Source organism: Monodelphis domestica, chromosome 8, assembly GCF_027887165.1.
Source record: "Monodelphis domestica isolate mMonDom1 chromosome 8, mMonDom1.pri, whole genome shotgun sequence".
NCBI classification, from domain to species: domain Eukaryota; kingdom Metazoa; phylum Chordata; class Mammalia; order Didelphimorphia; family Didelphidae; genus Monodelphis; species Monodelphis domestica.
Window position 1 is genome coordinate 18,427,820 of NC_077234.1, and position 27,359 is coordinate 18,455,178.

The 27,359-nt window shown below is 39.1% G+C and overlaps 1 protein-coding gene across 4 annotated transcripts in view; it reads right to left on the bottom strand.

Moving 5' to 3' along the window:
- The window catches only part of VEPH1 (ventricular zone expressed PH domain containing 1), a 232,780-nt gene that overhangs the window by 19,473 nt on the left and 185,948 nt on the right, over positions 1-27,359 (bottom strand). For all 4 annotated transcript variants that reach the window (XM_007502316.3, XM_001363287.4, XM_007502315.3 and 1 more), the window contains 2 exons: positions 27,185-27,319; positions 3,525-3,642 (listed from right to left, as the gene is read on the bottom strand). In XM_007502316.3, the coding sequence (XP_007502378.2) occupies positions 3,525-3,642; positions 27,185-27,319 (253 nt within the window). The remainder of the gene's footprint in view (positions 1-3,524; positions 3,643-27,184; positions 27,320-27,359) is intronic.

Sequence of the window (27,359 nt, forward strand, 5' to 3'; positions counted from 1 at the left end):
AGCTCAAAGGGAAGGAATGAAAATAGGACAGCCTGGACATGTTAAATGGGGTCTGGAAGAGCTGGGCAATGCATTCAGAAAGGACTGCTCTAATAGGAACTCTGAGGACTTCGCTCGCTCTGCAGGCAATTTCTAAGGACATCCTCAGACAGCTTCAGTTAAATATGCATACAAGCTAAAGACTCTAAGAACTAAATTGGGAAAGTTCACTCTTGAGGGCCTCCCAGAATTCCCCAAGATAAGCACTTAGCTTTCCTGTCACTCTTGCATCAATTTTCTTTTATGCCTTTTTCTTTCTTGGTTGGCGAAATAATGACTAATTAAAAAGTTTTGTAATGGAGGCCACTTTCTTCTTCAACTTCTTGTTTGTTTGAATTATGTTTAAAATACTCTCCTTTTCCTTCCCCCTTCCCCTCTACTTAATCTTGGGTCAATTCAGATTTCTTAATCAGCCAGCAATCTGTGCTCAACTTAAGGGCTTGGGCTCTTAATTGCTCCTTCATAAGACAGCTCTCTTCTCTATAGGGTAATGCATTTTAATGGGCTCCTTTTCTTTAGTCACTCATTTTGGCTCCATCTGGTGAAATAAACAAACTTTTCCAATTCATTCTCAACATCTTGGCAAGGAACACTATGACCTAGTGTCAAAATGGATAATCTTTAAGATGCAAAAATATTAATAATACTGTTAGAATGAAGTGAATGCAGGTGGCTCCATCAATGGTATGTATCGCAGAAGGTGGCACATGGACTATCTGTGGGTCTGTGTTCACTTTCCATCATCTATTTTACCCACAGTCATTACCAAAAAATAATGTCTGATTACAAGGAGCTCAAAGTCCCAGAGATCTCTTAGAAGGAGTTTTTCTGTTTTCAAGATGCGTGAAACTTTCAGGGCATGGGATTATTGTTGGACGATCTTGGTGAAATAGTCATCGTAGACTCTTCCTACCACTGGGGGCAGAGGGTGCATAGGAGTGTGGGGTAAGACCAAGAAGAGGCAGAGTTTTTTGGATGGGGATAGGCCATCAGCATAGAGATCATAATTGAATCCATGGGAGCTGATGAGGATATTTTATATAGAGAAGAGAAGATGGCCTAGGAGAGAGCCCTGTGAACACTCAAGGATGGGCACCAATGATGGTTAGTAGGCATGACCTGGATGAAGATCTAGCAAAGGAGATTGAGGAGTAGCGGTCAGAGAGGTGGGAGGAGAACCAGGAGAGAGGAGATTCATGAAAACTTACAGAGAATAGAATATCAGGTAGGAAAGGGATAGTGGACAATGTCAAAGGCTGCAGAGATCAAGAAGAATGAGGATTGAGAAATGCAGTGGTAACTTTGGGGACAGCAGTTTTGGTGGAAGGATGAGGTTGGGAGGCTGGCTTTCGAGTTCAGAAGAGAGTGAGAAGAAAGGAAGTAGAGATTTCAGTTAGTGACTTGAACAATTCTTTAACCTGAGAAGGATCACGATCATCATTGATACAATTGTTTTAGTCACTTGAAACTCAAATAAGGCTTATATATTTCTATTTCATAATTTTTTTTCAATAGCCACCGACCATTTTCTTTTAGCATTTAAAGACTTTTCAAATGATTAAAGAAATAAAATGTATAGTTCTACATATAAAGCCAAGAGATGTCTGATTATTCAGTATGATCTTTGAAGAATTTCTTTAATTCTTGACCTTCTTAAGAAGATAGATTGGGTGGGGTGGCACAGCTGGATGGCTCAGTGGATTGAGAGTCAAGCCTAGAGATGGAAGTCTTAGGTTCAAATCTGGCCTCAGACATTTCCCAAATGTGTGATCCTGGGCAAGTCACTTAACCCCCATTGCCTAGCCTTTACCACTCTTCTGCCTTGGAACTAATACATAGTATTGATTCTAAGGCAGAAGGTAAGGGTTTAAAAAAAACAAAACAAAGAATATAGTTTGGGGATAGCAAGGTGGCTCAGTGGATAGAGAGCCATGTCTAGAGACTTTTGTGCTGGGTTTGAATCTAGCCTCAGACACTCAGTCACTATGTGACCCTGGACAAATTACTTAACCCACTACGGCTAGCTCTTAATGTTCTTCTTTCTTAGAACTAATACATAGTATTGATTCTGAGAAGGAAGGTTTTTTTCACACACAAAAAAGTACAAAAAAACAAAAAGGTGTTTTTTAAAAAAGATTCTTTATACTGTAAACCAGGGGTTGCAAAGACCTACATTGGTGAAAAGAGCTTCTTCACCGGGAGTTCCCTGTATGTATGAGATCACGAGTCTGCTCAAAAAAAAAAAAAAAGAACTTAACTAATTATAAGTATTTGCACTGAAATGATCAATACCTCAAAATATTAGAGCATTATTTTCTTCTTCTTTTTTTAAACCCTTACCTTCTGACTTAGAGTCAATACTGTATATTAGTTCCAAGGCAGAAGAGTGGTAAGAACTAGGCAATGAGGGTTAAGTGACTTGCCCAGGGTCACACAGCTGGGAAGTGTCTGAGGCCAGATTTGAACCTAGGACTTCCCTCTCAGAACCTAGGTCTGACTCTCATTCCACTGAGCCACCCAGCTGCCCCTAAATCATTATCTTTCTCCATGGGAATTGCCAGGTATTTTATTCAATAAGTGTTCTTCAAGGACCAAATATTATTATTCCCTGTTACTGAGGAACAGAGGTTAAGGGACTTGTTATACAACTAGTAAGTATTTGAAGGTAGATTTGAACTCAGAACTTCCTGACTCCGGGTGCCATGCTTTATTCACTGCCTTTGTGCTGGTTGGGGAATTGGTAGCAAGGCGAAGAAATGAAGCTGTCTCTGTTCTTGTGGGGCTGGAATTCTACTGTGAGGAAACAACTTGAAAAAGTTGAGTAAATATTATATATGTGTGTAGATATATACAAATATCTAAAATGGGTATTTCTCTATAAAGCATATGTATGTATGAATGTATGTATCTGCATATCTGCCTACCTACTTACCTGTCTATCCATCCATCTATCCATCCATCCATCCATCCATCCATCCATCCATCCATCCACCCATCCATCTATCTACTATCCATCCAATATATATATATACATATATATAAGTATATATAGCAAATAAAAAGGAATCATGAGCAGATTGTAAGATAAGGGCTTTTCTTTTTCAAACGGACCCATCTTTTCTTTCCAGTATTTTGTGCATTTTTCTCCCCTCCATCCTCCAGGTTATTATTGCTGTCAGTTGGAAGAAGAGCGCCATGAATAATGGTACCCAGTATTTCCACAGGGCTTTAAGGTTTGGGAGGAGCTGTACATGTGCTTTCTCATTGGATTCTTATGACAACTCGGGAGGGTAGGTGCCATTACTGGCTTCATTTTACAGAACACAAAATTGTTTATCTAAAACCTTGGGGAGTCGGAGCTGGCCACAAGCCTGCCTCTGCAGCTCACAATGACTCATGTATGATGTCAGGTAACCGAGAACATCTGCAGATTCACAAGTGAGCTGCACCACAAATTGGTTTCAAGAAATCAACAGAACTCTTACCTGTCGCTTTTTCGGGATTATTGCACATGAAACATTGCCACGCGCCGGCTTCTTCACTAAAGCCAAACAAATCAAAGAATCTCACTTCCTCCAGATGTTGCTGCACCTGGTCCAGGTCCTAGTTCAGTAACGAGAAACACAAACAATGAAAACTACTCTGGTTGCTCCATGCCATGGGATGACTTAGAAAATGGAAACGGTCACTCATTCATAGGACCACTTGGTAAATAGATGCCAAGTGCCTGCTGGATCAGAGACTCTGACCGACGCTCTGTGGTCATCTCCAAATTGTAGAATAGAAACGAGGTGTCTGCATGGATGTCCGACTCAAAATTCTCCAAGGCTGTGCCAATGGAACATGACCCTGGGAGGTTCTGCAATCTCAGTTTTCTCAGTATTGCTAAACATATGATAAGCCATATCTTTCGTAGGGAGACAAGCACTGTTTCCCTGTTTTTATGAAGGAAGAAATACAAAGGCTTGGAGTACTAATCTTTGTGTCTTTGATCAAAGGTGGATCGAGCCTGAATTAGCATTCAGGAGCTCTTATTTCCTATTTTTCTTTCCTTCTACAGATGTGCAAACTTCATGGCATTCTCTAAATAGACCACAATTAAATTCCTCAATTTTAGAATTATAGATGTAGGATCAGTGGTGTTATACTCAAATAGAAATGGGTCCCTGGGGTCACATATTATCTTTTTAACCCCTTATTTTCTGTCTTAGTAACAACTCTAAGACAGAAGGGTAAAAACAAAGCAAATGGAGTTAAGTGACTTGCTAGAAAGGGTCTCTGGCCAGATTTGCACAGATTGTCTTAGAAAACCACAAATTAATATTATTTATGTTGTATTGTATTTTTATGTCTTTTGTTAAACATTTCTCAATTTCATTTTAATCTGGCTAGGGCAGCACTCTTGGAAGTCCCAAGTTTGACACTTCTGAGTTCAATTCCAATGTTTTTAGAGATGAGAAAACTAAATTTAGAGGTTAAGTCAATTGTTCAAGGTTACTCACTCAGATGGTTTAAACCTAGTTTCTCTGCATCCATATCTACTATACCTTGTATTCATACTGCCTCATTCAGTTAACCAACAGTAATTTTGGAAATTCTGAAAATAGTTCTAGAATTTGAAAGAGATTTCTTTCTAGAGATTTCCAGATGTTGAAAACTTAGAATCTTTTTTAAAACTGGTTATGAGAGGTTTAAAGGATAGAATCTTCCAAGCCATCATTAGGAGTTCAGGACTGGAGTGATAAGAAAGGGGTCCTTATATTGACTCAAAATGTAAAAAAAATTATTTTGTTTGTTGGTTATATTAAAATTCCCAGGTATCTCTCTCCCTCCTTCTCCTCCCTGCACTAGAGAAGGCATCACTTCTCAAAAAAAAAAAGGTGTATATAAATTATTCTTTTATGTTTCTACTTATCAGTTCTCTCTCTAGAGCAGATATTCACAGGCTAGTCTTCAAACATTACTTTAATTAATAAAAGCTGTATAGAATGTTCTTTCAGTTCTACCAATTTCACTTATAATTTCATGTGTCTTTCCAGGTTAAAAAAAAAAAACAACCAGTTCCTGTTTTATTTTTTATGGCACAGTAGTATTCCATCATCATCATACGCCACAACTTAGCCAATCCCCAGCTGATGGGCATCACCTCGATTTCCAGTTCTTTGCCACCACAAAAAGAGCTGCTCTAAATATTTGGGAACATAGAGGTTCATTTCCTTTTCCTCTGATCTCCTTGGGAAATAGACCCAACAAGTGGTATTGCTGGATCTAAGGGTAGGCACAGTTTGATAACTCTCTCGGCAAAATTCCAGATTGGGATATTGGCTTTTTAAGACATTTAATTGGGGCTGGGAGACAAGTTTCTATGGAAGAAGAAACTCCTGTATAGGCATAAACCTGGGCAACGTCTGGGTCTTGGCCAGGTTGTTGCTCATGGACGGTGAGAAGCTATTGAGCCGCCTCCTGATTTCTCTACTTTATTATTGCTAACAAGGTGCTAAGATTGAGTCATCTCTAGGTGTAGAAGACAAGTAAGACAAGAACTGCTCCCTAAAGCTGGGTATCATCCTACAAAGCCTTGTTCCTAACGATTGCTCAGGAACTTGTATGAAGGAGGAGTTGGTGACTCTGTCTGGAGTCCTGAAAGTTGAGTGCTTTGCTTCGGGTCACACAGCTAGTATGTCTCAGAGGCTGGAATGTGTATCCTATAATGAGCAAGAGAAGAAGGTGGCTTTGATGGGCCATCTACAGGGCACGAGCCAACTCTCTGAGAGAGAAGACAACCAGCTGATTTCCTTCCAAACCAGGCTTCAGTCCCCTAAAGAGGCAGCATGGTGGAGTGTGTGGAAAGAGAAATGCTCCTAGAATCAGAAGGTCCTGGGTTTGAGTCCCCCCTCCTAGAGAGGAAGAAATACTGAGGACAGGAAAAAGGGCAAAGGTATGCTCTGCCTTTAAAGGGTGCACATTCTAATGCTCACATAGTGATAGCTATACACATGTTGGAGACATACAGCCAGGGGGAGGTAGGCAACATGAGAAGGAAGGCGCTAGCTTCTGAGGTAGAGTAGGGGAAATCTCTTGCAGAAGGTGGGATTGGAGCTGATTAAACAACAACAACAACTCATATCTTCCATCTGAGAATCAATACAGGAGAAGAGCAAGAAGAGCGAGGCAATGGGCTGAAGTGACTTGTCCAAGGTCACACAGCTAGGAAATATCTGAGGCCAAGTTGGATTCCAGGAACTCTAGGCTCTAAGTCCAGCTCTCAATCCACAGAGACATCTAGCAGACCCCTGAGTTGAGTTTTGAAAGCATGACCCTGTGGAAGTGGGAAACCACTTAACTTTTCGATATCTCTAGGCCAGCATTGGCAAAGTATTGGCACTCGGGGAGCTGCTTGGTTCCCTTTTCTCAGCAGCAGGAGACATTTTTTGCCCTCTGTCCAGTCTTTCAAAGTGAGCACTTCCTCCCTCCTCTCTCTGGGGTAATGCAAGGGGCTCAAAAGCAGCTTGAAGTTGCAGTTTGGGCATTCTGTACTTGAAAACGTTCACCCATATTGCTCTAGGCTCTCTCCACAACGCAGCAGTTGCTGATCATCCTGGGTGGAGAGAGTTCCCTTACTGGGAGTCCCTTATACCAATGAAATAACATAATCCGATCTCAAAACAAATGAACTCTATGAAAAAGAAGTAAAAAATAAAAAAGTCCCCTCATAGGCGAAAACTATTATTTTATATAAAGACAAGGACTCAACTAAAAAGGTGAATAATGTCCTGGGGAGAGTAAAAAAAATATTTTCTGAATATATGACTAAATGAGAATTTTCCCCTCCTTTCACAAAAGAATATTAATAGACAAAGGAATTGGGAAATATAGAATAATCGTCTAGCTACGCCTCATTAAAAAAAAAAACAAAAAAAACCCAACAATCCGGGCAGCCGAGAAAGGGGAGAAGATACTTACAAGTGTTATTTTGCTGACAAATGACAGCATGAGTCAACACAATGGAGCCTGAAGAGGAGGGGAAAGAGTCTCTGGTTCTTATAACATCATCAGTGTCTGCTGAAAGGGAACTGTGAAGCAATTTTCCAGAAATCAATGAGAGTGGCGTACATCTGGAAGGACTTTAAGTTCTGGCGGATTTAAATTCTGTTCCAAAGTGATTTGTGAGTCGAGGTACACTCTAGGATTGGCTAATGTGCTGTGAGTGCCTGCATTGAGCTCAATCGATGCAGGCACATATTTCCGGGCTGGTCTGAGTAACACAAACAAGAGAGGGTTTTCCCCTTTATTTATTTAGTCCTCAATTTACTCACATAGGAGTAAGAACTCAATGTTTCCATAGTCATTAACATGGGACTGAATTCCTCTTCTATGGGACATGAAGGCTCAGCACCATGGATGGATGCAAAAGGAAAGTACATTTCAAAACTGTCTATCGCTTGGTTCCAAAACGTTTTGGTCTTCAGACTTCTGAAACATGTTACCATGGAAATGAAAGAAAAGCAAAATAATGGAGAAAGTAACTCACTGGGTTCTCAGAGGTTCTCTCAGAAAATAATAGTAACAAAAATAGCAATAACTCAGTTTTTATAGATTTTCAAAGTGATTTACGTGCATCATCCATTGGGTCAATGGGAACACACTTGCACTGGCCGTCATTTGTCAGCTTCATCATTTTCATGTAACTGTCATTCAAATCGAGAATGTTTTGCTCCTCCAGTGGGCTGTAGCTTCTTTGTGGTGGGAAATATCTTTTTGATTTTTCCCATAATGCCTCATAGGGTGTTTGGAACTCAGTAGGTGCTTAATAAATCCTTGCTGGCTAAGGTACATAGGAATTTTGAGACCATGTTTACAGATATGGATGATTGGAATGAGATCTAAGTGTGATCCCTTTCAGATCTACAACTGGGAAAAAAAATACACAAAAGTCTTGAGTTCCAATTCTCTCACTTAATAGAGGAGAAAACAGAGTCTGGCCTGGAGAACTAAGGAGGACCTTGGGGTGCACCTAGAGTCTCAAAAGGAAGTCCTCTATTTTGTTTCTTCTTACTCAGTTATTCTTTCAAGTATGATTTGATGAATGTGCTAAAATATTTGATTTTGTTTGAAAAGTTCATTTTTCTTACTCAACTAATAACAATAAAAAGAAAGAAAAAAGAGGTCCAATCCCTCATTTAATAGAGGAGAAAACAGAGGCCTAGCAGGTGAAGTGATATGACCAGGGTCATTCAAAGAATGTCAAAGGTGGGATTAGATCCCAAGTCCTTTTCCTCAAGAGTCAATACTCTTTTTTACTCCATGTCTATGACTATATTCTTAGTTCTCATTTTATGTTTGATGAAAAGAATGACCATGTGGTCTTTAAAAAAAATTCCTTTTAGTTTTATTCTCTTAATATCTGTTGTGCTTTAATTGTTTTTTAGTGAATGTGTAAAAATTAGTAATAGCATAATTAACCTCTGAATCCATAGGAGTAATTCATCAAGAACTATGACTACATAGCCTGTGGCTACTGAAAGGTGGGTGGTTCTTTGGTTGGACTGCTGGACTAGCCATCAGGAGAGACCTGGATTTGAATCCTGCTACAGGTACTAACTGTTTAAGCCTTTTCCATGAACATTGGTTTCCTCATCAGTAAAATGGTTTCATAATAGCATATTCCAGACTCAGTGCTTTTGCAAAGACCAAAAAAAATCATATATTTGAAGCAATTTGTAAATTTTAAAATACTGTATAATTGTGCTATTATTATTATTATAGTTTTAAAAAATAAAAATTTTAATTTCTGTTTTAGAATCAACATGCTGTATTGGTTTTAAGGCAGAAGAAAGGTAAGGGCTAGGCAACTGGGGTTAAGTGACTTGCCCAGGGTCACCCAGCTAGGAAGTGTCTAAGTTCATATTTGAACCCAGGACCTCTTATCTCTAGGCCTGACTCTTTATCCATTGAGCCTCCTAGCTGTCCCTATTTATAATTTTTGAGCATGTATGTGCATATGCGTGTGTTTATAAAATGTCAATATCCTAAAAAAGGGTTCTCTGGACTTACAGATATGGCTTATTAGAAGACAGCATTGTGCCATCTATACTGGAACCTTTTTTTGTGCCTGACTGGTAGAACCTTCTGAACTCCTATTGATCTAATCAGCCAAAGTTGGACATACCATACATTGACCCTGACTTAATGATGTCCTTTGGCCCTCTATGTATATGAAGGACCAACCAAACAACCAACCAACCAACCAACCAACCAACCAACCAACCAACCACCCAACCACCAACCAACCACCATTTGCTTTACCCTTTACTTTCCTGTCTGTGAGTCTTCATTTAAACTGTTCACTAATGCTAGGATTAGGGAGTCATGTAGGACTGGAGGCAAGCATCTTCTGAGATGCTCCAGAGCTAGAGGCTTCTCCTTATACCTATACTGTCAGGACTCGAGTTCCCATCCCAATCAAAGGGTGGGGATGAGACTTAGAAAGGAAAGAGGGGAAGAGATTTAGGTTAATTTAATGTGCTAAGCCGGCTACTATTCTCTCCTCTTTGTTGAATTCCTATAAATTCTTTAAGGTCCAACTCAAATGCTGCCTCGTCTTCCTTGACTCCCTCCACTGTGGACCTCATATAGCATTTTGTTTGTGTGTTTGTTCACTTATTCAATAAATACTCATTAAGTACCCCATCAGTGCCAGATAGTAGACTAGACCTTGGTCATAGAGGCAAAAATGAAAAAGGAACTGATATTCTATGGGAGAAGGGTGAGGTAAACACATACACATAGAATAAAGACCCATTTGAGGTGACACTAGAAACTGGGGACATCATCAGCATAGGTCTCCCATACCCAGCATCTCTTGCTATAGTTTTTGTGTATTTTTCTTATGCTCCTACAAGACTATAAGTGCCTCAAGGACAGGAGCACTGGGTCCCTGGCTATGTGCTTTGTGTATAAGAGGCTCTCAGTAAATGTTCACTGAATTGAATTCGTCAAAGAAAGGAGATGAAGTCTAAAAAACAAAGACTATAATTAACTGTAAGACTATGAATTGGGAGAGACCATTTAGTATAATCCTCTCATTTTACAGATGAGAAAACTCAGTCCCAGAGAGTTTCAGAGAGTTGTCCAAGGTCACACAAAAGTAACAATGGCAAGATTCAAACCCAAGTCTTCTGACTAAAGTCAGTTTTCTTTCCTTGGTGCCTCACTGCCTTAGTGATTAGAATCCCACATTTCATATGTGTTATAAGTAATTACTTCCATTTTTCTGTCACACCTGAAGCGAGAGAACTAGGTATGCTTGGGTAGACTGTTTTCTTCCTCTCTTTAATATCTCAATGTTTTGGAGAAAAGAACTTCATTAATTCAAGCCATTTCCTTCTCCTTGACTGGGTGCTGATTTTAGCCATGTGTCTCAAAGGGATTCATTCCTACGCTTGGTGAAGTGTGGCCTCGAGAATTGAGGAGTCCCTTGGTATGTACCTAGAGCCTCAAAACTTAGCCCTCTATTTTGTTTCATCTTAGAAATAAGGACCCCATTATTCTTTCAAGTATGACTTGATGAACGTGCTAAAATGTTTGATTTAGTTTGAAAAGCTCATTTTTCTTACTCACCTAATAACAATAAAAAGGAAAAAAATAACAGAATGTGGAAAGTTGGCAGTAAAAATTGAGAGAGTTTAACTATGGCAGTCTATTAAAGAACAAACTTGCAAGCATATGGAATCAGTAAAAAGAAAAGGAGAGAAGAGAGGAGGGGGAGGTTCAAAAACCAAACATCACGAGTGTAAGATATAGAGAACAAGAACTCCAAATAATGTTTGATTTTTTTTTTTGCAAGTCAGTTTCCTCTAAGTCAGAACCCATTATGTCGAGCCGTCATTTGCATCTGTGCCAAGGACAAAATGACCCTGAAGGGTCAGTATCAGGAAAATCTAGAACTTCCTTTGAGTTGGCACTAGAAGAGATTGGTACTGATCCTATGTGACAAGCATTTAGCAAACACCTAATATGCACAAGCTACTGTTCTAGGGGCTAAATATACAAAGACAGAATGGAAAACTCAGCCCTGACCTCAAGAGGCTTACATTCTACTGGGGGAATACAACTCAGCAACAAATAAGTATATACTTGCCAGTTGGAGAAGGGTGCAGATGCTAACGTCTGGTGGGGTGGGACCATGGTTTCCTTAAGAACTGAGCTTCAGAGAAAGTCATCATTTTAAATTTCAACTCAATCTCATAGGACAAAATGGTCCAAAAAATGGGTTCAAATATGCCCTCAGATACTTCCTAACTGTATCATGCTGGGCAAGTCACTTAGTCCCATTTGCCTACCTCTTGCCCCTCTGTCTTAAAGTTCCTACGAAGACCAAAAGTGAGGGTTAAAAGAAAAAAGAAATCCATGTTGAAAAATGATTGTGAAAGGCTTTGAATGATCAGCAAAGGATTTTTATATATTGTGCCAAAGGCCCTAGAGAGCCAGTGAAGGTTTTTGAGCAGATCAGGTGAATGATATAAGCATTATAAATATCCATTTGAAAGTTGGTAGGGGGAATAGATTGGAGAGGGGAGAGGCTAGAGTATGAGTCCTAATCTGGGGTATGTAAACTTTATTTTTTTAAAATGGATAACTGGATTTAAATATACTTATTTTTCTTTGTAATCATATTTATTTTATTTTATGTATTACAAACATGTTTCTGAGAATGGCATCCACAGCTTTCTTCAGATGGCCAAAGTGGTTCATCACAAGAAAACTGTTTAGAACCTTATTAGGAGACTTCTGCACAATCTAGGTGTTAAGTGATGAGAATCTTAACTACGATAGTTGTGTGAGTGGAAAGAAATACACAGAAGTAAACAGATGTTGCGTGGGTAGAATTAAGAAAGATAGCAACTACTTTGATGTAGAAGGGGTAAGGGAGAATGGAGATGTGAGGATAAAACTGAGTTCTGGATCGGTATGATTCAGATAATGCTGATGTTCAACAGAAATAGGAAGAGAGGCTGGTGTGTGGAAAAAGATATGGAGCTCTGTTTTAGATATGTTAACAATGAGTTTGTAAGGTTCAAAGTTGTCATTTCAGTTTGGGCCAACTCTTTGTATCTTCATCTCTTATTTATTTATTTTTTGGCAGAGATAATGGAGTGGTTTGCCATTTTCCTTCTCTGGATCATTTTATGGATGATGAAACTGAGGCAAACAGCATTAAGTGATGTGCCCAGGGTTACACAGCCAGTAAGTGCCTGAGGCTGTATTTGAACTCTTGAAGATGAGTCTTGATTCCAAACTCAGTGCTCTATCCATTGAATCACCAATAGGAAGCTAGTGAGGAATGACTGGTGCTTACAAGAGAAGTTAGAGCTGGCTATATAGATATGGGACAATAATTAAACTCATAAGAGCTGGTGAAGCCTTCAAGAAGCACTAACGAGAAAAAAGAGAAGGTAGTCCAGGACAGAGTTCTGGAGATGTTGGACACCATTCATAGGTGTTGGGACATTGATTATGATTCAACAAATAGACCAAGAAAATGTCAGAGAGATTGGAGACAAACCAGAAGAGGATAGTAGGACTAAAATCCTGGGAGAAGAGCCACCAATTTGTGTGAACTCCTGCTCTGCTGACTTTACAGGAAACAAGACTCACTTCCTTGCCATGGGAAGAAGAGGTCATCAGTGGACAAGAGTTTTGTGGCCCTGAGCACATCATTTGACCTTTTTGTGGCTCAGTTTCAAAAATGAAAGAGTTGGACTCATCAGCCTCTAAGGTCCCCTCTAGCTCTAAATCTTTGGTTCTACGATCAATATTATTAATGAATCTGTCAGATTCCAGTGTATAATCATCCTCAGGTCTAAAGTTAATTTTTGGTAACCATAGTGGCAAATGAGGTGACTGTACAGAGATTGCAGAAAGGCACCATGTTAAAAGCAAACAAAGCTGAATCTTTAATGGTGGGATTTTAAGTATCAATGAGGAAATGGGTTTTTTGGTGGGGAAGTAATGGAGTGATGGTTACACTTAAAAAAATTTAATGGCTAGATGGTTCAGTGGATTCAGAGCCAGGCCTAGAGATGAGAGATCCAGGATTCAAATCTGGTCTCAGATATCTCCTAGCGGTATGACCCTGGGCAAGTCACTTGACCCCCATTGCCTAGCCCTTACCACTCTTCTGCCTTGGAACCAATACACAGTATTGATTCCAAGATGGAAGGTGAGGAGTTAAATTTTTTTTATTTTTAAATTTCTTGACACTTAAAATCTCATTGAATTTTTATTGCATCTGTGTGCAAAGTTGGTCTCTAAGATCAGAGTTATAAAATAAGCCCAGAATAAGGGTTGGAATTATTGGGAAACTAAGTGGTACAAATGACAGCTGAGTTAAAATCTGGCCTCAGATTCTTCCTGTGTGACCCTGGACAAATCATTCTCTGTCTGGCTTTATTTCCTTTCCTGGAAAATGGGGATCACAATAGTACTTATGTCCTAGGATGGTTGTGAAGATAAAATAAAATATTTGTAAAGCACTTATCACAGAGGTGGGCATCCATTGGGTGCTTAATAAATGCTTATTTTCCCTCAGCCTATTGAGTTAGATAAACTCTTGTCTTAAGGCTTCAAATTAAAGTATCAAATTAAAGACTTTCCCATCAGGAGAGAGCGCACTGGATGTGACTCCTATGCCCATACATTTGTTTTGATGATATTTAATAAGCATATGATAAAAAGTTGCCGATATCAAATGGGACAACAACTTCCTCAAGGGTCGAGGCAGTTACACAACCCGAGAGGTAATCCTAGGGAGAAAGTGGCTGTTTTCCCCCCTTCCCACTGGTTTCCCCATCGAGCCTAAAGCAAGGCCATTTCTCTGTGCCTGAAGCCAATCCTTTTGCTCCCTTAACTAGCTCCATCTCTTCTCAGCGTCCCTGAAAAGTGAATCAGGGGCTCTTGGGACACTGCTCAGAGAAGATGGGGGGCCTGTAGGTAGCTTCAGAAAGGCGCAGGAGGATGTGTTCTGCCCTTGGGAACTTGCTAATTTGTTGCCAAACCTCCAAGTTTTTGAAAAGATGCAATGAGATCCGCGGGAGTCTGCCACGACAGGAGAACACAGGCGGCATAGTAATCCGCGTGGAGCTGGACAGGCCCATCAGGAGAGGAACAAATGGGACAAGATGTACGTGGACAGGCAAACGGGGCTTCCTAATGGGGTGGGTGTAGAGTTGGACGTGTGCAATGGGGCGTGATGGGACGTGATTTGGAAATGGAAGCAGGGAACGAGCGGGGCGAAGGGCAGGGAGCGATAAGAAGCAGGGAGAAAGGATGCCGCGTTGTGGGAGAATGGATGAGGCCGTGAAATGCACATTTGGTATAGAAAGAGACTCGGCAAAGAGAGGAGAGCGGGGAGGGGGGAACGAAGCCCCCATATGGGAGGGCGTAATGACCTGTGCAGAAGGAAGGAAGTAATGAGATGCATAAAGGCAAGGGCTGAATGCTCTGAATAAAGACATCGACTTCAGAAGACGTGAGAACAGAAGGAAGGAATGGGGAAAAGAGAAATAAAAAGATGGAAATAATGAGATGGAGAATGGAAGGCTGTAATGAGATGCCTAAATTAAAGGGTGTAAAATGACATGCACAGATTTAAGGAATAATGAGCTGCACAAAAGGGAAGGGGGTGTATGTAATGAGAGGCATAAACAGCCTTTTCCCTCCAGTTCTGGCTCTAAGAAGGATGTGGGGATAATTCGAGTTGATATAGAGCAGAGGCACAAAAATGATTAAAGGGTTAGGGAATACAATTTACAAAGAAAACCTAAACGAGCTAGGATTATTTAGCTTGGAAGGAGAAAACTTGGAGGGTTCTTCGACACAACTCTGGAGTACAGGAGGCATGGCTTGCTAGGGGATGGTGACCAGATGTTTTCTATCACCTTTGAGAAAATCATAAGAATAAATGAACTTAAAATGGAGCATGAGGGATTTAGGGCAGACACAAGAAGAAAAAATAAAATAAAACCCAGTTGCTAGATGGTGGATTGGGTTATTCAATGAATTTACGGCATCGTCTCTAGAGGGGTGTGAAAAGTAGGATGCATTATACTAGGTTTTAAAAACTGCCCTGATGTTAGAGGAAACATCATGCTGGTGGATAGAATTGTGGCCTGGAAAGGCAAGTCAGTGGAAGAAGATGTTCTATAAACGACCTTTACTTTTTACTTCTTTTTTTAAATCCATACCTTCTGTCTTAGTATTGATTCTAAGCATTGTTCCAAGGCAGAACAGTAAGGGCCAGCCAATTGGGATTAAGGGACATACCCAGGGTTCCATAACTAGGAAGGATCTGAGACCAGATCTGAACCCAGGACCTCTCCTTTCCAGATCCAGCTCTCTATCCACTGATTCACCTGACTGACTCAACCTTTACTTTTTAATATGAAGAAGACAAACACTATCCTTAATAGAAGGCATGCAGAATAACACACAGCTTGTAGCTTCCACAAGGAAAAGCCAAGCCTAGTCTAAGAGCATTTATTAAGCACCTACTAAGTGATGATCGTTGTGCTAAAACTCTAAGGAAAGGCAAATGGCAGTTTCTGACTTTAAATTGCTCACAGTCTATACCATCATTGATCAATTTAGTCTTCCCCCAACAGGTTGGGAAGATAGATGAGATCTTAGTCTAAAGAGGCACAAAACTATAGAATATCAGACATCAAAAACAGCTTTCAAAAATTATGTGACTGAAAGAGCAATTTTTAATCAGACCTAGTAGGACCGTCCACTCAAAGGAGTCACCTTGGAAGCTACACATTATTCCAATGAGATTTCCCTGCTCTGAACCATTATTGGAACTCTTTAGGGAATTGCTTTTAGAAACTGGGACCCATTGTTCTGAAGAGCATCTGTGGCAGAAAAGATTCATCCTTTGAAAAGGGGGGAGACTTCATTTTTGGAAAATAACTCAAAATCATTTCCAGCCAGACTGGTGAATGGGGTGACTGATCAAGCTGAATAATAAAGCCATTTGGGGTGTCTTGGGATCTGGGACACTGAAATAGTCAGGCTGCCTTTTTGCAGAGCTCAGAAATTTGTTCTGATTATAGTGGCAAAGGGAATTCTTTCTCTAGACTCCATTCCTCCAAATGCTGTGAAAAAGGCATCCCTCACTGGAATGAATGTCCATCCTCTCAAAGCAACTGCTTGAAATTTATAATTTATAATTATATTATATGTATAAATAAAATTAATAATTATTCATTGATAAAGCACTTTACAACTTTCAAAGAGCTTATACCTATAATATTTCTTCTACTGTGAGATAGGCAAGGAAGAAAGGTATGTTTAAGACTTTGAAGCTAATGTCAGAGCTAAACCTGCCTCTCTTAGTGAGGTGCAGAGGATGGATCACTAGTCTGAGAGTGTAAAAAATGCCTGCCTCCCATTCCTGCCCCAGACTACTTCTGTGATCCCAAGCAGATCATTTAAGCCCTCTCAGCCTTAATTGTCTCATCTGTAAAATGGGGATAATAATAGCACCTTCTTCATGGGGTTATAGTGAGGATCCAGAGAGATAACATATAGGGAGAATAATTAGCAAACCCTAAGATGTTATATAAATGTTAACTATCATTATTACAATCATGATAGAAAGGTCAAAAATTTTTGTTTAATATACATATCAATGATTTATTATTTACAAAACAGATCCCAAATGATTATCAGATTAAGGGGAAACCCCACCCCCCACAACATTTCAGAGTGATTTCATTCCTTCATCCTCTATGGAACAGAGTAATTTCAACTATTTTCTGAAACTACAGAATCAATGTGTTTTCCTGAATCATGCTGATGTATAACATCTGGATGGCCATGGTAGAATGTACGGAATTATAGTAACATAGATATGCTTTATTGCAGAATGGCCTGACTTGAGAGACATTTAGAAAAATGTAATTTATTTTGATATACAAAGTTTGAAAAAAAATTAAAAAAAATTTCCTGCTCATATGCCCCAGTCTAATTTAAGCTTCTTGAGGGCAATGATTGCTTTTTTCCTTTGTCTTTGTTTTTCCCATTGGCTAACCCAGTGCCTTGCATGTAGTCCATACAGTACTTGTGGGATCAAGTCAGTCGTATCATTTCTGAAAAATGCTATATTTATAAAGTGCTAGAATATATTAGTACCAAATGCCTTTTCGTTGCATGTAAAATCATTTTTTTTTTCATTTCCCAAATGTGAATCTAAGAATCATGACTATAAACCAAGGGGTCTCTATAATATGAGAAGTGAATCTTGTTCTTAGGGTCCAGAATACTTCCCAAATCATGTGAACTCAATAAATTATATGAGGTTAAACAGTCACGTACAATGGACAGTTATTGGTTTGAAGCCATTCAGAAAAAGAAACAGAAACAGTAAATCCAAACGAAACTACTAACAGGACATAGGGAATTAGATATAGACTGAAATTCCAAGCTTAGTGATGCTATCAAATCCAAAAAGTCACTAGAGGGTTTGAGCATTTGGGCAGGAAAATCAAGCTTAAGTCTATTCTCTGAGGGACTCGTACAGTCTTCAATCTCTCTTCCTAAATCAAGCCCAGATGATAAAACTTCAATACATTAACCAGATTTTTGATAGTATGTAAACAATGATAAAATAATCCTGTGTTTAGATAATGGAAACCCCGAACATTCCTAATGCTTTCTAGAATTCCATGTCTTATCACGAGAGCATGGCACTGATGAGATTCAGGTCATGTATTTAGTGTCTGCACAGGGCCAGTTTTTTATCTCTAGTCCATACTTGCTTCCAGCTGTCTACTTAATATTCCCACTTGGGTATCCTACAGTCAGTTCAAACTCAACATGTATCTTCAACCAAACATTTCTCCCCCCCCTCCCCCAAATCAGTCATTCCTTCAACTTCTTTGATTCCATCAATGGTCCCACCATTTTCATAGGCTCATAGTCTTAGAATAGACATGGATCTTTCAGCTGCCTTTCACATCCAAGGAGTCACTTTTTCCTTTGGTTTCTTCCTTTCTATTTCTTTTTCCTCCCCAAAATATCTCATTCCAATATGCGGGACAAAATATAAACTCATCAGTATGGATTTCGAGACCTTCTATAGTCTGGCTCTACCCTTCATAACAAACCCTATCTTCTATTCTTCTCAAATACATACCCTCTAGACCAGTTTAGCATGAGTTGTTCATCTAATGAACATTCCATGCTCTTCCCTACCTCTCTTCAGCCTATTATCTCTGCATAGAATCTATTCCTTCTTTTCCTCCACCTTTCCAAATATGATCTGTCAAGCCATTAAGCTTGAAGTTGGACAGAGTAGATTCTTTGTTTTAATACCTCCATAGTCCTACTCAATACAGGTCAATACATTAAAAAATCTGATTTCATTGATGTGGTTACTGGTTCTGCCAGTGACGATTGTAAGCCTTTCAGGTCGCCTTAGCAGATTTCATAATTTGAATAATTCGTTACTTATTGGCCAACCTTTCTACTGAGGAACTTTGCATTTAGCTAAACTCATGTTTGGGCGGTATTCTGTTGTTGGGGTTGTTCCTGAAGTCTTTCCAACATGGCAGATTGTATTCAAGTTTGTTCTCTTGTGGCCCGGTCTTTGGGAAGCCAAGGCCACTCTGACAACATGATCAGCCATCAAAGGAAGGCATTTGCGGAGGTAATCACTCATTTAATACTAGTATGTTAGTAATCTAATAATGTAACCTACTCTAAGTATACTAGTAATGACTACTAACATGATTCACTACCGATAAATGTGTAGAATTGAATAATGAATCTGTGTGGAAACAATCTATGCCCCACTGAGAATGGAGACTGCTTAGTACAAATCCCCAATCTTATATTCTTTAATACTTTAGTGGTTTCATGGTCTTAACAATATGGGCTTTGTCTCCAACACTGCAGGTCAAGGATTGTTCATTACTTCTCATCCTTGGAAATTCTTGCCCAGAGAAGATTTGCCCAATGTGCTGGAGATCTAAGTTTAATATTTCATGTGTATAAGAAAAGCTCTTGAAGAACCTAATTGACATCCTTTACTTTTGCTTTTTGTCTGTCTAGTTCATCTCTTTTCCTTAGCATTCATTTCCTGAAGAGGTGTGTGTGTGTGTGTGTGTGTGTGTGTGTGTGTGTGTGTTTTCCCTTATCCCACTTTTTGCACATAAATCATTGTTGGCCTTAAGCTACAGGTCATATGGGGCATCTATGTGGTGTAGTGGACAAAGTGCCAGGCCTGAAGACAGGAAGACTAATATAAAAGTAGTTTTAGACATTTACTAGCTGTGTGATCCTGGGGAAGTCACTTGACACTGTTTGCCTCAGTTTACTCATCTTTCAGATATGTTGGAGAAGGAAATGGCAAACCACTCCAGTATCTTTGCCAAGAAAACCCCAAATGGGGTCACCAAGGGTTAGACACTATTGAAAACAACCCAACAGCAGCAAAAACAACAGGTCACAAGTATTACTATGCATCTTTACATTAATCTGAGTTATTTCAAATATAAATATCCTTCAAGATTGTGATTTTGCACTTCATGCAGTTATATAGAATCACTGGGAGAATATCGGCATTGCAAGCCTGGGTTTTTGTGTCAAGCAGTGGGGTGGAATTGTTTCTTTTCTCCCAAATATTATGAGGCTTAAATGTGACAATATATTTAAAATACTTTGTCGGTTTTAAAGTATTCTATACATTTCATGTATTCTTTTTGTGGTCATTCCTAATGATGAACCTCTTCTCAGTTGGATAGGCTGGTCTTAGGAAAGTATATTCAGTCTAGGGCTGCCCTCAAAGTCTCTCTAGCCTGCTAGGATTTGCCAAAGCTTGTGCCTAGATGCCATAGTCTTTGAGAACCCTGGTCGCCTCCTCTCTATGAGTACCCAGCAAAGCAGGACCTCGTGGAGGCATGAAGGGAGAATATCAGAAGGAACATCCTCGATTTAGAGCCATTTGAGTATTTGGGTAACGTCGGTTTTTGGTTTTCCTCAAAGATGGAGATTAAAACTAGGGGAAAGCATCTGTGTGTCCCCAGAAAGGTTGAAAAAGGCAGAAAACTGAATTTAAAAGTTGCATTTTTTGGTGTGCTATTATTATCACCAAGAACTGAGCCTTCACACATACAACTTGACTTATGAAAAAATAAATACATGATATGGGCAGTGGAATAACTCTGACCGTAAAATGTTCATTTATAACAAAGAAATAGTAAACATTGGCCCTTTGTAGGAAGTTACCTAGTTTGACCACCTCATATTAGGCTTTGAATGAAGTTATTCAATCAAATACTAAGCTCTATTTGCTATTCAAAGCTCTTCTCAGTCTAGCTGCCTCCTGCCTTTCCAGTCTTCTTACACTTTACTAGTTTATGCCTCTTGGCTTTTCCATCTATAAGAATCTCCATCTCTTGGCTCTGCATATCTTCTTTGTCTCTTCCCAATGCCTGGAATATTCTTTCTCCTCTTCTTCGCCTATTGACCTCCCCAACATCCTTTAAGTCCCAATTAAAATCCCATTTTTTATTGGGAGTCTTCCTAAATTCCCCTTCATTCTGCTGTCTTCCTTCTGTTAATTATTCCCTATTTATCCTGCATAGAGCTTGCTTTGTATATATGTGTTTACACATTGTCTCCCCTGTTAGATTATAAACTTCTTGAGGGTTGAGAGTGTTTTTGCATTATAGTATTATATTATATTATATTATATTATATTATATTATATTATATTATATTATATTATATTATATTATATTATATTATATTATATTAGAGTATAGTATAGTATAGTATAGTATAGTATAGTATATTATATATGTTATGTTATATTATGTTATATTATATTATATCATATCATATTACATTACATTATATTATAATTCTATACTATACTATGCTATATTATTTTGTCATATATTAGGGAATATATGTCTGTCTGACACATAGTAGGTGATTAATAAATGTATATTGATTGAATGATTATTGACAGAAGGGAAATATTAGGCAAATAATCACAACAAAAGCCACTGTTTTCTGGTGACTTTTAAAGAAGCACTGGCCATTATATAATACACTTTATATAATTCCATCGAGCATGACTTCTTAATAAAAAAAAAAAAAGGAAAAATCTGGACCATAACTTTGCGAATATCGAATATCGAGAAGCTCGTTTCCTTCTCAGTACGAAGATCTCTGTTTTACGGTTTGCCACAGCATGGAAAGTCTTTGAGAGCTACTGAAGCTGTAGGGCCAGAGACCTCTGGATGGGAACATGTAACTACACGTCAGTCAGACGGAGAATGCTGCTGCTGAATTCTTAAGCCATGGTGACCCGTGTACTCTAAAGAGCTGACTTGGAAGGCATTTCAAAAACTGAATTTGTGGCTCAACTTCCTTGAAGTAAAACAATCATTGGTTGAGAAATGTGAGGAAAAATGGGTGCTCATAAATATAGCCGTGAGTATGCAGAAAAAAATGTTCCCTTCAGTTTTTACTAGGAGCAAACAGATTTCACAACTGCGGAAGACTCTCTGGAATATTTGAGGCTGTCTTTAACTGGGACTTTGGCAGTTTAAATCCAGAAGGAAAGTGGGCCAAGTGTTATACTCCACAATGACTCAGCCGAGGAGTTTTGCTTCATTTTTTAACACTTCTGGTTTGTCAGCATTTACAAACAAAAGCCAAATCCCAAAAGCAATGAGGTATGGATTTCACCTTCATATGGCCAGCAGTGGTGAATCAGACCGCCATGTTCCCTCCCCAGAGCTCTTGGGCTTGGCTACTGCTCCGGGCAACAGTTTGAACATTCAAAAAGTTCCTTGTTCCTACTTGATTTTATGCATGTTTGTGCCTTACCCCCAACTAGACCATAAAATAACTCAAGAATCCAGTGAAGCCAGGGAGCATCTAGCCATTTTTATATCTCTCTCTCCACTTGTAAGCTTCAGTCTCTTTAGGAACACTCAACTTTAACCAAGATGATAAAGCTCTCCTTTGCTACTTCTACTCTGTCCGTTGATCACTGCCCCATCTTGACCTTCTCCCTTACTAAACATTTTGAAAATGTTTTTCAAAACACACATTCCCTCCCTTTCCCAAAGAGAATATGAGATTTCACTGATGGGGGCCTATTTAGAACCCTATCAAAAAACAGAAAAAAATTAGAAGGCAATTCTAACATCTTCCATTAGAAGAGTGGTGCTTCATACTTCTTGCATATAAACAAGAACCCTTCTACTATAGTAGAAATATAATAGTATTAAAAATAATAAATGTATATACTAATAGTAGAATATACTAATATCCACTAAGAGTAAAAATAGCATTTCTAATAATAATTCTAAAATAATATTTATAAAAAGTATATTCTATTAATAGTAGAATATTGACTAATATTAAAATAGTATTTCTAATAATAATTCTAAAAGAATAGTAAAAGAATATTTCTAAAAATTATATTCTATTAATAGACTATTTGCCAATATTAAAAACAGTATTAATAATACATTCTAAAATAATATTTCTAATGATTATATTCTATTATTCTATTCTATGAATATAATATAATATAAAATATAATTATTATATTATATAACTATGATTAAATAATACAATATATAATAGAATAGAATATATTCTAATTAATATTATCTTATATTAGTAGTAGAATATGGAGTAACATTGAAATAGTATTTCTAATGATAATTCTAAAAATAGTAAAATAATACTTCTAAAAAGTATATTCTATTAATAGAATATCTACTAACATTAAAAAAGTATTTCTAAAAATTATATTCTATCGATAGAATATTTACCAATATTAAAAACAGTATTAATAATAAATTCTAATATAATATTTCTAAAGATTATATTCTATTAATAGTAGAATATGGAGTAACATTAAAATAGTATTTCTAATAATAATTTTAAAAGAATAGCAAAATTATATTTATAAAAATTATATTCTATTAATAGAATATCTACTACTATTAAAATAGCACTTATAATAATTCTAAAATAATAGTAAAATATTTCTAAAATTATATTTTATCAATAACAGAGTATGTACTAATATTAAAAATAGTATTTATAATAATAATTCTAAAATAAGAGCAAAATAATATTTCTTAAAATTATATTCTATTAATAGTAGAATATATAATAGTAAAATATTTCTAAGAATAATTCTAAAATAATCATAAAATTATATTTCTAAAAATATTCTATTAATAGTAGAATAATACTAATATCTACTAATAGTAAAAATAATATTTCTTATATTAGTTCTAAAATAATAGTAGAAATGATATTTATAAAAAGAATATTTCTACTAATAGTAGAATGATACTAACTTCTACTAATAGTAGAGTCGTAATAGGTAAAATCTATGGATCCTTTCTAATAATCCTAATTTTAAATGCCTAAAATAAAATTCATAGCATTACATAGGAAGCCAAATATATCGCAATTTAATTGTCAAAGTATTTAAAAAAATAAGTCCACGAACCTCCAAGTATAGAATCCCCAACACCAGAGGAAGGCAGGCTGGGTAGCTCCGATACAGTTTTAGTCTATTATTTTTAGGATTCAACATTGCAAAGACAAATAATATAAGTTATAGACCAAGTTTCAGATCTGAACTGAAAAATTAGAAGGAATGTTCTGCTTAAGAAAAGACATTTAAAAATTAAAGAAAGGGCGACTCTAAAAGAATGTGGGAGAAGGAAGCTGAAGGACAGAAGCTGATAGTCATAAAAGAGAAATTTGCAGCCTGGAGGGAGCTTAAGGACAGACACTAAACAATCTTTACTGTGCTTCAGGGAATAGAGGAACTCAGGCAATGCCTGAGAAGTGTTAGCACATTGATGGTTGGAGTAAAGATGGTGTTCCGGCCCCAAGGAGAAAGGGGGAAGGAGCCGGCAGCCCATCAGGTCTCCCTCTCTTCCAGCCGTCTAGATGGCCAGCATGATCAATAGAGCGAGAATCAAGCTATAGCTACAAAGGGGCCCGTGGGGTCTTTGTTAGGACAGGTGGAGTGGCACAGTGGGAAGTGAATGGGTCTGATGCTCCCATTGGCTCACAGAACTTCCAGGTAAGAAAACTCTCTAGGCAACTCAAGGTCTTAGAGAGAGGGCTAGAGCCCTGATGGCCAGACAGGAGGGACTCAGACCTGGTTTTCCTGGATTCTAGGAATCTAAGTGGCATAGTGGGTGAAATGCTAGAGGAGTCAGAGGCAAGCAGATGGGAGTTCAAATTCTGACTCTTGTGCTTACTGTTTGTATGCCCCATAGCAAAAACAGAAAACTTCTCTGCTTCAGGTTCCTCATAGGGATACTAGCTATGCAATCCTGGGAATGTTATAGCCGCTATTTGCCTCAGTTTCCCCAATGGTAAAATGGGAATCAGGGTTATAAATGAGGATTAAATAATATTTATAAAAAATATTTGGCATAGTACCTGGCACACAGTAGAGGCTACTTAAATGCTCATTCCTTCCTTCCCATTTCCTAGAGTTTTTGTGAGGTTCAAATGAGATAGCATTCTTGGCCAATATTAGAGAGTTCTAGAAATACACTTTATTGTTACTGTTGGCTCCAAGCCTTGTGCTCTGCTGCCTCTCTAATTAGTAGGGTGATGGTAGTTATAGAAAATATTCAATCAAAAATGATAAATAAAAGCATTTATTTAAGGTTTTAAGCTTTGCAAAGTCAGTCAACCAGCATTGGTTAAGCACCTACTATGTGCCGGGCACTGTGCTAAGCACTGGGGCCGCCCAGAAAGGCAAAGACGCCCCTGCTCTCAAGGGGCTCACGCTTTACAGCCACTCTGTCTTCAGGGACTGGTCCCTGTCTGTGTCTGAAGTCCCAGAACAGTGCTGGGCCCATCGGGGCTCGGATTGCTGATGGGGTTCAGGGAGGTCTGTTAGAAAACAGAGATAAAACCACATCCTGCCTCTCACAGGTTGCCTGATGCAGCTAAAGGCAGGTGGAGAAGCCTGGCTTGGCGCTGACTTCCTCTACGTGGATCACGCGTCCTGGGTGGAGGAGAGCCATAAAGCTCCGCTATCTTTTCAGAGCAGCCAGCCGCCACAGATGTTCAGGAAGGAAAATGGGCGCTAATGGCCCCGAGCCCCCACTGGCTCTCCTGCTCCCGCAGAGCCTCAGGTGGCAGCCAAGTCATGTGGGTCCAGGTAGGGGCGTGTTCCTCCGCAGGCTCCCTGGGGAGGGAGCAGAGCTGCCATTTCTTTTTTCTCATTTTGGACCAGAGCAGAGATTTCAACGTTTTAGAGACTTCTAGGCGGGAGAACGTCTACTGATGGCCACGGGAGATGGTTCTGCCCCGTCTGGTCCTAAAGAGCCACCCAGGGCACGGAGAGCTTGCGGGACAGCCACTGGCCTCCGGCAGGCCGAGTCAGAAGCAGTGCTGGACCCAGCTCGGCACTCCTCTGGCTATAACTCTGATCACGATGCCAGACCGCCTCTCAGATGTTAATGTTAGGGAAAGGGCCTGGACCTGGGGCGGCTCCCCAGAGAGGAAACACTCTTTACTGGGCCAGGGCACAGCCTCTCGGCATCCGGGAGTCTTAGTGGGTTGCTTGGGACACTGAGAAGTCACTGGACGGACAGACGCAGTGCCGAGCAGCAGGACGTGTGAAGGGAAGACTCGAATCTGCATCTTCGGGACTCCGAGACCAGTTCTCTATCCACTATGGCATTGTGCCTCTCATTTGCTCCTACTTACTGTGCTTCATAGCACCGGGTACCGTACCTGGCACCTAGAAACAGCTCCCACAATAAAGGTTTGTTGTGTTGCCCGACAATAAGGGATCTGCTTACTACTTACTCTACTACTGCTACCACCACCACTACCACCACCACCACTACCACTACTACTACTACTACTACTACTACTACTACTACTACTACTACTACTACTACTACTACTACTACTACTACTACTACTACTACTACTACTACTACTACTACTACTACTATTACTGCTGCTGCTACTCCTCATTAACATTTATATCGTGATTACTGTATGCCAGTCACTATGCTCGGAGCTTTACATTTGATCCTCACAACCACTCTGGGAGATAGATGTGCTATTATGACCCACTCATTACAAAAAGGAACCAGAGGCAGTCAGAGGTGGAGTCTAGCCCAGGGACCCACAGCTGGTCAAGTCTGAGGAAGGATTTGAACTCAGGTCCTTATCACTTGCAGGGCTCAGTCTCCAGTACCACCTAGCTATGTGATCTTGCAGAAATCATTTACTTTCTCTCAGTCTTCCTTTCCTCACTTGGAAACCGGAAGGGTTGGACAAAATGGGCTCGAAGGTTCCTTTTGACTCCCAACCGATTATCCTTCTATCTAACAATGTCCAGTCCATTATTGTAACTCTTGCAAGCAGGTATTTAGCACAATGCAAAAAGAGAAGTAGCAGGAATTTTGGACCTGGCAGTGACTGAGGGGTGAGCAGAGGGATGGGTCACATCAGAGTGTTGCCACAGAGGGAGAGGCAACCTGCCACCTGGTAGGCTTCTGTTTGATCTAATTATTCATTCTAAATAAGGGCTTTGCTCTTTTTTGCTGCAAAAAAATGCAGGACCATCTAAGTTGGGCATCCTAGGCAGTTCCTGTATCCCTGTGCTAATTGTGGCTATGAATGGAAGAGAACAAAGGATGATTCAATGAGCCAGTCATTCAATCAGTTAAGATAGATTTAATAAGTGCTTATTAGGTATCGTGGTATAGTGGATAGAGCCCTGGGCTTCATCTTCCTGAGTTCAAACCTGGCTTCAGACCCTTACTAGCTGTGTGAACCTGGACAAGTCACTTTACCCTGTTTGCCTCAGTTTTTTCATCTGTAAAATGAGCTGGAGAAGGAAATGGCAAACCACTCTAGTATCTTCGCCAAGGGAGCCCCAATGGGCTCATGAAGAGTCAGACATGACTGAAAATAATTTTACCGCAATAAAAATGTGCCAGGCATTGTGCAAGGTGCAGGTGATACAAAGAAAGGGAAAAGATAAATATGAAACCCAATTTGACAAAATATCCAGGACTCCAATTGTGTTTTCTGGGAAATAGCTTACCTTCTTCTGGGGAAATGTGGATTGTATCATTGCAGTCTCAAAACTGTGAGTCCCTTTTATCTGTGTCTTCTCCCACAAGGACCGGAGAGCTTGTACCGAAAGGCTTTGTGTGGACAGAGGCTCCAGAAATGAGCCCTGAAGAGGAAATGAATGATAAAAAATGAAATTGTTTCAC